Source organism: Hemibagrus wyckioides, linkage group LG05, assembly GCF_019097595.1.
Source record: "Hemibagrus wyckioides isolate EC202008001 linkage group LG05, SWU_Hwy_1.0, whole genome shotgun sequence".
NCBI classification, from domain to species: Eukaryota; Metazoa; Chordata; class Actinopteri; order Siluriformes; family Bagridae; genus Hemibagrus; species Hemibagrus wyckioides.
Genome location: NC_080714.1, coordinates 20,381,586 through 20,393,986, shown reverse-complemented (window position 1 = coordinate 20,393,986; position 12,401 = coordinate 20,381,586). Strand labels below are relative to the sequence as shown.

Genomic DNA, 12,401 nt, shown 5'->3' with positions numbered 1-12,401 from the left:
TTGCTGGGCTATAATGAATGACAAAAATAAATGCTTTTTCTTTATTCATTCACCTTCACCTGTAAGGTTGCAAAGCTCCACAGTGTAATAGTGTGTTAATCTTGAACAAAAGGCTAAAACTGGTGTTATTTCTGCTACCTGAGAAGATTGCATTTGTTGATAAAAAAAGGTTAAACCAACATGGAAACCAGAGGGTTTTGAAACTGTTCATAGGGATAAAGCAAGCCATTTTGAACTTGAGAAAAGACATTAGTTGATGACAGAACCATTGTGAGGACTGAGAAAATTCCAAAAACAACAGTCAGTTACATCACCAACAACCTTCAAATGCAGGAGTAAACATATTACAAACAACCATTTGGAGATAATTTTGAGAGCAGAAATATAGAGACCATTCCAAAAGATGCAAACCACTTATCAGAAGTAAGAAATTCAAAAGACCAGATTGGAAATTACAAAGAAATTCAGAGATGAGCCAAATTCCATGATTAACCTCTAGCAAAGTGATCGAATAGCCAAAGTGTGGTGAAAGAAAAGATCTGCCCATGATCCAAAACATACAAGCTCAGAGATTATGCATGTTGGAGGTAGTGTCATGGCTTGGGCTAGCATGACTACTTCTGGAACAGGCTCAATAATTTGTAATAATTATGTAAATTCATGATGGTAGACACAGACTGAATTCAGACATTTAATCAAATTGAATCATAGAGCTAAATCATAGAGCAAGACAATGGCCTTTTTTCCTCTAATGTGACAACGTAAGAGGAAAAAAGCTTTAAGTCAATCACCAGACCCAAGGGACCCAAATGAGATTGAAGGGATTTGAAAGATCTCTATTGTTTTCTTAATAAATTTGATGTATTGTATAATCAACAAATAAATGAATAAATAATTACATTTAAGATTTTGTGCAGCCCTGATTTTTAAGTTTATTCCTGATGAATTTGTTTCATGAATGTAATACCTAGATATCACAGAAAGATGGCAGTATAGTCCTGTTGAAGATAGGCCTTAATCTCTGCAAGCACACAAATTTTTTTAATTATTTATTTATTTTATTCTACTTTTCTCTTTCTTATATTCTTTAAATACCAAATATTGTTTGTACCATTAGGCTCATATTCAGGTTGGAAAAATAGTATAAACAAATTTAACAAAAACTTGCTCAAACAATAAAGCACTGATGTAACAACTGTTTCCTGTGTTTCCTTCCTGTGGCATCATTTCTTCTTCCTCCTGCTTATTGTGACAAACCAGAAGTGCTTTATCAGACCTCCTCTGCTGACTCCTTCAACATGCAGTTCACAAGATTTTAGAAAAGACCAAAAACATATAGTTATATAGCACATTGTGAGTTTGGAACGAAAGCTGGTGATGTGCAGAAAACAATGCAAACATTTGTGAGGACTCTGTCCTTGTTCCAAGGTAAATTAACTTTTCATCCATTTTGTTTTAGGAATTGTTTGTTTATCAGCCTGTTGTGTTGAATAAATGCAAAATTTTATTTCCATTTGAGAGATGTTGTCGTAGATGTGTTGATGTTGTGTAGTAATGGTACTAACTCTATTATAAAAATATGCTTAATCATATATTACTTTTGTGACGGCAAACATAAAAGTGAGTTGGACTTCAGTATATCTAGTTATGTCTACATGAAGAATTTTTTAATTTTACATTTTTATGTCTTACACATTTACCTCCTGAGCTTTTACAATGTTATTGTTTATTTATTTATGTATTTTTTCAGTTTTGATAAGTGTGACAGTGAAGAGCAAGGCTGAACATGTTTTTACTGGAACAGAAGGAGGCAGTGTGGATATCACCTGTAAATACCCTGATGGATATCAATATACAACCATGTACTTATGTCGTCATCCATGCTATTCTTCTGATGTCTTAATTAAATCTCAGAAGGTTGATCAGGCCATCTCTATGGGAAGATACACTGCACTAAACATTCCATCTGTCCGGAGTTTCACTGTCACCATCAGACACCTCAGATTGAAGGACTCTGGAGTTTATTACTGTGGAGTGGATAAATGGGGATATGACATATTGATTAAAGTAAAGCTTAATGTCACTAAAGGTATACATGACTGTAATTTCCTACTTCTAAATACCACAGTCAATAGATATGAAAGTATTGTAGATCCTTGTCACAAATGCTTTATTTCCTGTACCTAATTCAATTACTCTATAGTAGCAATAGGCTGTTCATAACAAAATATGAATAATTTTGTTAACAGTTAGGATATTGTGGCATGCAGTAAGTGAATAAATAAAATTATATGTATACATGCATGAAGCTGCACTGATTTAATTAATTTATTATTTTTTTCTGCTTGAGGCATTATGTTTCCTGCTACAGTTCCTGCTGTGTCTTCACATGCTCCAGTCGTTTTGCAGTGTCAAAGCCCTGATGTTACACAGCTTCCCCATGCTATGACAGTGATATCAAGTACTGCAGGTAAAGTTTTTAAATGCCTAATTAGCATGATCCAATAAAAAAATTTCCTTTCTCCTCCCTCCCTGAAAACCAATTAGCAGCATCACATCAAATTGGGTTATGGTGATTATAGTCAGCTTAATCATTTTATACCATTTTGATTGGTGTAATAAACATTTAGATTATCGTCTAAGAATAGAGGTAATATGCATGAATTTCTTGTATAAACTACTGCAATGTTAATGTTCTTTTTACTTTCAGATAATTTCACCTCAGATGAACAAGCATCATCTACAACTCAACCTCAACATTCTATAAACACACACCGTAAACCATTTTTATAGTTATTCAATACAGTATTCAGTAATTTGAATGACCTGCTTTGTTATCAGGAGAAAATGAATTATTAAAGTTAAATTGATCTTTCATTTATTATGTTTCAAACAGTTCAGTTGCTTGTTGTTTGTGGAGGAGTGCTGGGCCTAATGTTCTGCTATGTTTTTGCAACTCTTGTGATTCTCTACAGAAAGAAATCCAGCACACAAAACACATGTAAGTGAGAAGATTACAAGTAATTACAAATACATAGCCAATGTGTAATATAAAAAATGAATGAAGAAATGTTTATAATTGGTATCATATTCTTCACATGAATTTCTGTGTTTATTCATTTTTCTCCCTGTTATTTAGCTTTGAAACCACCTGCTCCTGAAAGCCAAATTTCACATCCATCACCTGATCAGGTATGTTGTACTGAGTACTGAACCAGAACCGCTATTCTCATGAGCATAATTATTTTAGGATTTTTCATTATTTTCCCTTTTTTCACTTGTCACTAAGTTGAATCTTTTCCCTGGCCTTTGGTAAAGGAAAATTTATTAAATTGTTCTGCATCACATAAAGCATTCATTAAATAAGTAAATAAAAAAATAATGATATTCAAAGTTTTGCAATATCCATTTAAAAAAAAAAAACAAACAAGTTACATGAGTGAGTTGATGTGAATGAGTTTTTTTAAGGGGTTTAATAAATATAAAACATTTGTCCATTGTTGCACACACACTGAAACAGTGATGTCTGTGCAAATGACTCATACATTATTTTTGTACTGAATATAACTGACATTTGTTTCAACCCCTTTCTACCAAGGAGGACATTTGCCATGTGAATGATTACATGTTGGCTGTGTATAGTTATAGTTATAGAGGAGATGAATCTTCAGCCACTTACAGCACCATTCAGCTCCCTGCTCCAGCAGATAATGATCGCAGTCTATACTCTGTTGTAATTTTTCACTGAAAACAATTAACGCATCCTATATATGTGTGGTGCATAATACACAAAGATAAAAACAGTTTTGTGGATTATAAGACAATAAGTACTCTTTTGGGCATACACTGTCTTATTTAAACTCCTGTATTCCTCACATATTTAACCAACTAGCAAGAAGTAAGACTTGACATGCTATATTTTAATGACATGGTTTCTAACATCCTGTACAAATTGTCACATAAACCCAGTGCTTTTGGGTGTCTATGATATTTTTTTCCCATCTTGTAGCTCTTATACAAACATGTACATATAATGCTAATGCAGATTGAACACACACTTAGATTAATTCAACAACTGTATCCACTGACCACTCATTGGTAAAAATGTTTTCTAATGTTTCTGAGAAGGTCATCAAAATAGTCTGAACTGTGAGAAGCTCCTCTGTGAAAGAATTGGAGAAAAATAGTCAAGATCAGCATACACGCTTCCTTTCACAAGTAGCTATGATGTTATTTTTAAGGTGTGAAGTGGTACTGTTGTTGTGACAAACAAAACAAAAAGTTTCAGCCTTACTGCAAGCAAATTGTATACCTCTATGTATTACAGCCTATTCCTGAAACAGTGACAAATTATTGCTTGTACAACATATGGCAATAACAGTAATTTCAATATACAGTAGATCAATAAATACAATATACAATACAAGGAAAACTGCAATACCAAATAACATTTTAAGTAATATACAGTTTGTATACCGTTGTCAAAATGAATTCTGACATCTTTCTGTTCCAGTAGTTATGCTAATGTCTTTTTTGCTGTAGAGTCCATATGGAGTGACAGTCAGAAATACATGCATTCATGCAATATTTAGGGCCCGAGCACCGAAGGAGCAAGGCCAGAGGCCTTGCACCGTAGGTGCGGAAGCCCTATTGTTTTCTTTAGAATTTTATATTTATTTATTTTTAGGGCCCGAGCACCGAAGGAGCAAGGCCAGAGGCCTTGCACCGTAGGTGCGGAAGCCCTATTGTTTTCTTTAGAATTTTATATTTACAGCGTTACAGCGCGTTACCCGTTACAGCGTTACCCGTTACAGCGCCCCCTGGAAAACCTTGCTGCATAGCTGATACACACTTGCACGTATCCATGTACAACTTGGTACACACTTAGATCTCATTGAAATGAACAACTTTCACACTGCATGTCATTAAGTCTAATCCACAGGAAGTGAGTTATTTTGAGTTGTTTGCAAAACGCACCCAATGGAATTTGAAATACTCCTCCTAGGGAATTGATACAACTGCCACCAATCCCAGGCTAAAATGATCTCAAGACATTGATAATGCAAAATTGCGAAGGGAAATTTGATATCTCAAACGGTTCAGCCGTGAGAAGCCCTTAAACTTTTGGCGAATAAAACGAAACAGGAAGTGGCTAATAAGTTCTGTGTACATTATGTGATCTACATGAAACCTATATTAAAAAAATTAATGTTCTTATATCTTAACAGTGGAAAGCCCTAATGTTTCAAAAAAATGTACATAGAAAGAACAACTGGTTATGAGTAATTCTGCTTAGTTTCATGATTTTGTGACGCTCAAACGGCTCACAACAAATTTTTACATTTATCAGTGCATTGACTGGACATGGCTTTGGCCTGACTCCTGCAGTACTAGACTATGTCCACTAGAGGATCTTTCCACTTTATTTTTATTTTTTTAAATATGGCTTCATGTTCACAATTTATATATACAGAGTCAGCCAAAAAATGTATATATAGACTTCAAGAAAAGAAAAAGTAGACATTTTTTCATTTTTTTGCAGACATTGTTTGCACTTATATTCTTAATTGCCTGCTTTATGATCAAAATGTGGCCTAAATAATTTTATCATTTCAATAAAATTGGCTTAGCTCACTTTGTTAATCTTAACTTTATTAAAGCATATAAGCATTTAAGAAAAAAAAATTGTTGCCGTTTTATTTATTTCCATTTTTCTCATCATCAACTTCATTAATTAGTTTATTCTTATTAGAAACAAGGCAAAGCAGAATCCTGGGTCAAGGCTGGAATACACTCTGTATGAGATGCTTGTCCACACACACACCCACACACACACACACACACTTGATGGCTGCCTGTGATCGCTTATTCCATCTTCTTCACATTTAAATTCATTACGTTCATAAAATTATACCATTGTCTAGCCCATTCTCTACTCTGTCTAGGTTTCTAAACCATCCTGTGTTAATGTGACACGTGGGCTTCTACCTAGTACTTTCGATGCGACTTTGAGGCTAATTTTATCATGGTAACTTACACCTTTTTTGCAGACACATGCATTTGCACAATGTTATGCATTTGCAAACTGAATGTACATTGAGCTTAAACCACACCCCATCACCACTGACTACAAACTGATACTATAGTGCTATAACGTCTGACCAAATATTTCATGACTGCACCTGCAGAAAGTGGCGGAAGTGGCTTCGCATTCCGAGGTGAAATGGAGCATTCACCTTACAGAAAGACCACAGAGATGTTTAATCTCTCTATGTCAATCTCTATTCTTTAGATATTATATTTGATCATTAAGACACAACACAGGCAATATGTAGTGGATATAAAAATATATATTTATCAGATTGCAAAGGGATCTCCTGTGCTCAGCTCTCTTTAAGACATTTTTACAAGCTTTCTGTAGGACTTCTATGGGATCTGTGCTCTGAATTGGCCAGGTCCTTTAATATTGCCAGAGGTCTATTTGCCGCCTCTCTGATTTTGCCTTATTCTTTTGTCAATTTTGGAAGGATATAAGCTCTCCTCATCACGACCTTGAGATGCTGTACATGCTTTGTAAGCCCTTTGCGGACTATGGCTTCAGTATGTGGATAAAACCAAGAAGATTTAAAAAAAAAAAAAAAATACAGACACAGCTGATCTTTATTTTGGGTTAATCAGATTCACTACACTAATCAATCACTTCACAATAGCAGATGATCCCTGTCTTGATAATGGTACACGCTTAACACAATTTTGCAGTGATGCATTTTGTCACAATATATTGTTACCCAGATAATTCTGTGCACCACTGTTGAATTACTTCCTGTTTGTGAAAGGATAAAAAAGGCAGTGTAATGAAATCTAACATTTTATTTAATCTAAAAACAGTTAAAAGGCTTACACTTTATTTCTACTGTGCAACAGGACCCAACACTCTCTGAGAAAATCTCAAGGAGGAAGGCCCCAAATCGTTTGTTACACGGTTACATTTGTTTCTATAACCATGATTCAAACACAGAAACAAAGAAAGAAAAACACTGTCACTCACTGGACACATTACGATGCCTGATCGGGACAACCTTACCAAGGTATGCCTAAGCTGATTCTTAGCCTTGAGTCTTGCCATCTCATCTCCACTGCATTCTGACCCTCTAACTGTTCGTGCAAGCAATTTCTAGTCACAAACAACTTCTTGACACACACAGAGAAGTTCAAAACTTCTTTCTTTAAAATTGTCCATCACACTTGATAAATGGACTTTATGCTAAAGTACATACACTATATTGCCAAAAGTATTCGCTCACCCATCCAAATAATCAGAATCAGGTGTTCCAATCACTTCCATGGCCACAGGTGTATAAAATCAAGCACCTAGGCATGCAGACTGTTTTTACAAACATTTGTGAAAGAATGGGTTGCTCTCAGGAGCTCAGTGAATTCCAGCGTGGAACTGTGATAGGATGCCACCTGTGCAACAAATCCAGTCGTGAAATTTCCTCGCTCCTAAATATTCCACAGTCAACTGTCAGCTGTTTTATAAGAACGTGGAAGTGTTTGGGAACGACAGCAACTCAGCCACGAAGTGGTAGGCCACGTAAACTGACGGAGCGGGGTCAGCGGATGCTGAGGCGCATAGTGTGAAGAGGTCGCCAACTTTCTGCAGAGTCAATCGCTACTGACCTCCAAACTTCATGTGGCCTTCAGATTAGCTCAAGAACAGTGCACAGAGAGCTTCATGGAATGGGTTTCCATGGCCGAGCAGCTGCATCCAAGCCATACATCACCAAGTGCAATGCAAAGCGTCGGATGCGGTGGTGTAAAGCACGCCGCCACTGGACTCTAGAGCAGTGGAGACGCGTTCTCTGGAGTGACGAATCGCGCTTCTCCATCTGGCAATCTGATGGACGAGTCTGGGTTTGGCGGTTGCCAGGAGAACGGTACTTGTCTGACTGCATTGTGCCAAGTGTAAAGTTTGGTGGAGGGGGGATTATGGTGTGGGGTTGCTGGGCTCGGCCCCTTAGTTCCAGTAAAAGGAACTCTGAATGCTTCAGCATACCAAGACATTTTGGACAATTCCATGCTCCCAACTTTGTGGAAACAGTTTGGAGCTGGCCCCTTCCTCTTCCAACATGACTGTGCACCAGTGCACAAAGCAAGGTCCATAAAGACATGGATGACAGAGTCTGGTGTGGAGGAACTTGACTGGCCTGCACAGAGTCCTGACCTCAACCCGATAGAACACCTTTGGGATGAATTAGAGCGGAGACTGAGAGTCAGGCCTTCTCGTCCAACATCAGTGTGTGACCTCACAAATGCGCTTCTGGAAGAATGGTCAAAAATTCCCATAAACACACTCCTAAACCTTGTGGACAGCCTTCCCAGAAGAGTTGAAGCTGTTATAGCTGCAAAGGGTGGACCGACGTCATATTGAACCCTATGGATTAGGAATGGGATGTCACTTAAGTTCATATGCGAGTCAAGGCAGGTGTTTTTGGCAATATAGTGTATATTAAATCACCTAACAGAAAGATTTACAATGGTTATATGTTTTTCTAATTTGTTTATTAGCCTTACATTGTGTTTGCAGTGCAAGTCTATATTAAGTAGCTGTTACTACACTGGGGTTCAAAATCTTGACAATGTCTATTTTATGTGTGAGATTAGTATTGAGCTAATTAACAGTAAAAACAATGTTTAATATTTTTACCCTCCATTATCAAGAGTGCCATTGTGTTATGACTTATTTTTGAGACAGTAAAATAGCCCGAAATACAGGGCCCAGATGCAAGAAATTAAAGAGCATGGTTCATAACACATATTTTTTTTCGGCAATAGGCACATTCTAAGATATACAGAATTTCAAGTATTACAGGTACTGTTTTTTTTCCCTTCTAATGTTTCCTTAATAATGTTTCAACAGTCAAACAACAGCAGCTCAGCTTCACTGAACTACTCAAGGAAGTATTATGAATATGGTGCATGTAAAGACATTGTATGTGGATGAAAACTATTCTGTGAAACTTGATCATTATCATTATGTGTATGTATTGTTTCCAGTTTACACCTTAAATGTTGCTGAATGTAAAAGACATTAAACTAACACAATGTAATTCAGTTCTTTACAAACAAAGCAAAGGGTTAAAACTCTTTAGCACATTTGTGGAATATTTGCAATTTAAGTCCCTGTGAATTAGTTATTACTGTATAAGTTAATATAAGTGCATGGTTTTCCTTGCAGTACATCACTGTCTGAGTTTCTGTTGCAGATAATTACACCTTGTGACCAAACAGAACTGAGAATTCAGCAGAGCTGTGGCAAAAACACCCTTATGAGATTATAGTTTTCAATTCTTACATTTTCTGAAGCAAAGTGGTATTACTTAGAGTCTATGTGCTGGAATATTGGCCCGCAGTTTAGCAATTACATTTGATTTAATCTACATGTTTAGGAAAATCACAGTTTTAAACTGTGCTTTTGTTTAATCTAACTAATAAGATTAATGAATAAAAACTATTAGTTTATTCATTGTTATCTGTTGCAGCTTACAACCTGCACATATATCTGAGTACATTAAGGGTCTTACCAACAGGCCCAACAATGCCTCTCAGGCAGGCTTCTTCCAATTGTCATGAAGAAAAAAAATAATAAAATATCACCAATATCACAAATACATCTCCATTGATGTATTTGGCTGAGATGGTTTTTTGTTTCTGTAGGATTGCTACAGTATGTAAATACTGTTTTTTTTACGTAAATTGTGTGAAATTGTGTGAACCTAAAAGTGAGTTTGGGAAAGAAATTTGAAGTTTGGGGTTACTTTTTAATTTTTATTTCTATAGGTCTGGTGGATAATTGATGGTTAAAGCAAAGAATGCTGTTTGTCGAATACAGGTCAACATTTAACACTATATAATATATATATAATATATAGTATATATAACTTTAATTCCCTCCACACTCACCACCAAGCTGGAGCACCTGGGACTCAGCCCATCTCTTTGTCAGTGGATCTACAATTTCCTAACTGGCAGACCACAGGCAGTAAGGATGGGCAGACATGTCTCAGCCTCACTCATCCTCAGCACTGGAGCCCCCCAGGGTTGTGTTCTGAGCCCCCTGCTGTACTCTTTGTACACGTATGACTGCATGGCCACTACCAACTCCACCAACATCATCAAGTTTGCTGACGACACTGTTGTGGTAGGACTGATCTCCGACAACAATGAGACGGCCTACCTGGAGGAGATTAAGACTCTGGAGAACTGGTGCCAGAGGAATAACCTCCACCTTAACGTCAGCAAGACTAAGGAGCTGATAGTGGACTTCAGCAAAAAGCAGGAGAGGAACTAGCGGACCCCTGTGATCAACAACAGCCCAGTGGAGAGAGTGGACAGCTTCAGATACCTCGGTGTTCACATCACGGAGGACCTGTCATGGTCCTGTCACATCAACACCGTGGTGAAGAAGGCCCGGCAGCGTCTCTTCAACCTCAGACGCTTGAGAGACTTTAGACTTCCCGCTAAGGTGCTAAGAAACTTTTACTCCTGTACCACAGAGAGCATCCTGACGGGGAACATCACAACCTGGTTCGGGAACAGCACCATGCAGGACAGATGAGCTCTTCTTGAGAGCTGAGTGCATCATCTGTACCAAGCTCCCTGACCTGCACTCAATCTACAACAAGCGGTGCTGGACCAAGGCCAGGAAGATCGTGAAGGACCTCAGCAACCCGAACAATGGACTTTTCTCTCTGTTGAGGTCAGGGAAGCGCTTCCACTCCCTGAAGGCCAACACAGAGAGACTGAGGAGAAGCTTCTTCCTGCAGGCTATACGGTCTCTCAACCAGAACTTCACCTTAGGACTCAACTGATTGGACTTGCTACCAAAACCAACCACACCATACATTTGCACATTACAGGACTGTGGCACACCATACATATAACAAACATATATGGCACATTCTACTCCCGCTTATACACAAGAGAACTTGTGCACATCTGCACGTTAAAGATGGACAATACCACTGCTTCTCATCATCTCATCACCCTGTTTCATTTCACTACATGACCACCCTGTACTGCTGCTAGCTGCACCTTGCACATTATTGCACATTATTGCACACTATACACTTTATATAGTTCTGTATAATACAGTTGTGTACATTTTACATTTTTTATATATATTCTATATTTCCTATAGAAATATATATATATAATAAAATATAGAAAATAGGAATATATATATATATATATACACTATACTGCCAAAAGTATTCGCTCACCCATCCAAATAATCAGAATCAGGCGTTTCAATCGCTTCCATGGCCACAGGTGTATAAAATCAAGCACCTAGGCATGCAGACTGTTTTTACAAACATTTGTGAAAGAATGGGTCGCTCTCAGGAGCTCAGTGAATTCCAGCGTGGAACTGTGATAGGATGCCACCTGTGCAACAAATCCAGTCGTGAAATTTCCTTGCTCCTAAATATTCCACAGTCAACTGTCAGCTGTATTATAAGAACGTGGAAGTGTTTGGGAACGAGAGCAACTCAGCCACGAAGTGGTAGGCCACGTAAACTGACGGAGCGGGGTCAGCGGATGCTGAGGCGCATAGTGCAAAGAGGTCGCCAACTTTCTGCAGAGTCAATCGCTACAGACCTCCAAACTTCATGTGGCCTTCAGATTAGCTCAAGAACAGTGTGCAGAGAGCTTCATGGAATGGGTTTCCATGGCCGAGCAGCTGCATCCAAGCCATACATCACCAAGTGCAATGCAAAGCGTCGGATGCGGTGGTGTAAAGCACGCCGCCACTGGACTCTAGAGCAGTGGAGACGCGTTCTCTGGAGTGACGAATCGCGCTTCTCCATCTGGCAATCTGATGGACGAGTCTGGGTTTGGCGGTTGCCAGGAGAACGGTACTTGTCTGACTGCATTGTGCCAAGTGTAAAGTTTGGTGGAGGGGGGATTATGGTGTGGGGTTGTTTTTCAGGAGCTGGGCTTGGCCCCTTAGTTCCAGTGAAAGGAACTCTGAATGCTTCAGCATACCAAGACATTTTGGACAATTCCATGCTCCCAACTTTGTGGGAACAGTTTGGAGCTGGCCCCTTCCTCTTCCAACATGACTGTGCACCAGTGCACAAAGCAAGGTCCATAAAGACATGGATGACAGAGTCTGGTGTGGAGGAACTTGACTGGCCTGCACAGAGTCCTGACCTCAACCCGATAGAACACCTTTGGGATGAATTAGAGCGGAGACTGAGAGCCAGGCCTTCTCGTCCAACATCAGTGTGTGACCTCACAAATGCGCTTCTGGAAGAATGGTCAAAAATTCCCATAAACACACTACTAAACCTTGTGGACAGCCTTCCCAGAAGAGTTGAAGCTGTTATAGCTGCAAAGGG

At 38.4% G+C, this 12,401-nt stretch overlaps 1 protein-coding gene across 2 annotated transcripts; it reads left to right on the top strand.

Moving 5' to 3' along the window:
- The first annotated feature begins 1,252 nt into the window (after positions 1-1,252).
- LOC131352490 (CMRF35-like molecule 1) lies at positions 1,253-10,361 on the top strand. Of its 2 annotated transcripts, XM_058388606.1 has the most exons (8): positions 1,254-1,428; positions 1,751-2,089; positions 2,351-2,470; positions 2,711-2,776; positions 2,897-3,001; positions 3,140-3,192; positions 6,925-7,088; positions 8,921-10,361. In XM_058388606.1, exons 1-8 carry the CDS (start codon positions 1,392-1,394, stop codon positions 8,946-8,948), a joined length of 912 nt encoding a protein of 303 aa, XP_058244589.1. In that variant the 5' UTR covers positions 1,254-1,391; the 3' UTR covers positions 8,949-10,361. The 2 variants fall into 2 exon arrangements, with proteins under 2 accessions (XP_058244591.1, XP_058244589.1); XM_058388608.1 differs by lacking the exons at positions 6,925-7,088; positions 8,921-10,361 and adding an exon at positions 3,599-6,913 and having other exon boundaries at positions 1,253-1,428.
- The last annotated feature ends 2,040 nt before the right edge of the window (positions 10,362-12,401 follow it).

Bases quoted from the DNA above. Each gene is read 5' to 3' on its own strand.
- LOC131352490 (XM_058388606.1), top strand. From the start codon at position 1,392: ATGCAAACATTTGTGAGGACTCTGTCCTTGTTCCAAG. The intron at 2,471-2,710 runs GTAAAGTTTTTA...TTTTACTTTCAG, and splicing joins AGTGATATCAAGTACTGCAG to ATAATTTCACCTCAGATGAA. The intron at 7,089-8,920 runs GTATGCCTAAGC...ATGTTTCAACAG, and splicing joins ATCGGGACAACCTTACCAAG to TCAAACAACAGCAGCTCAGC.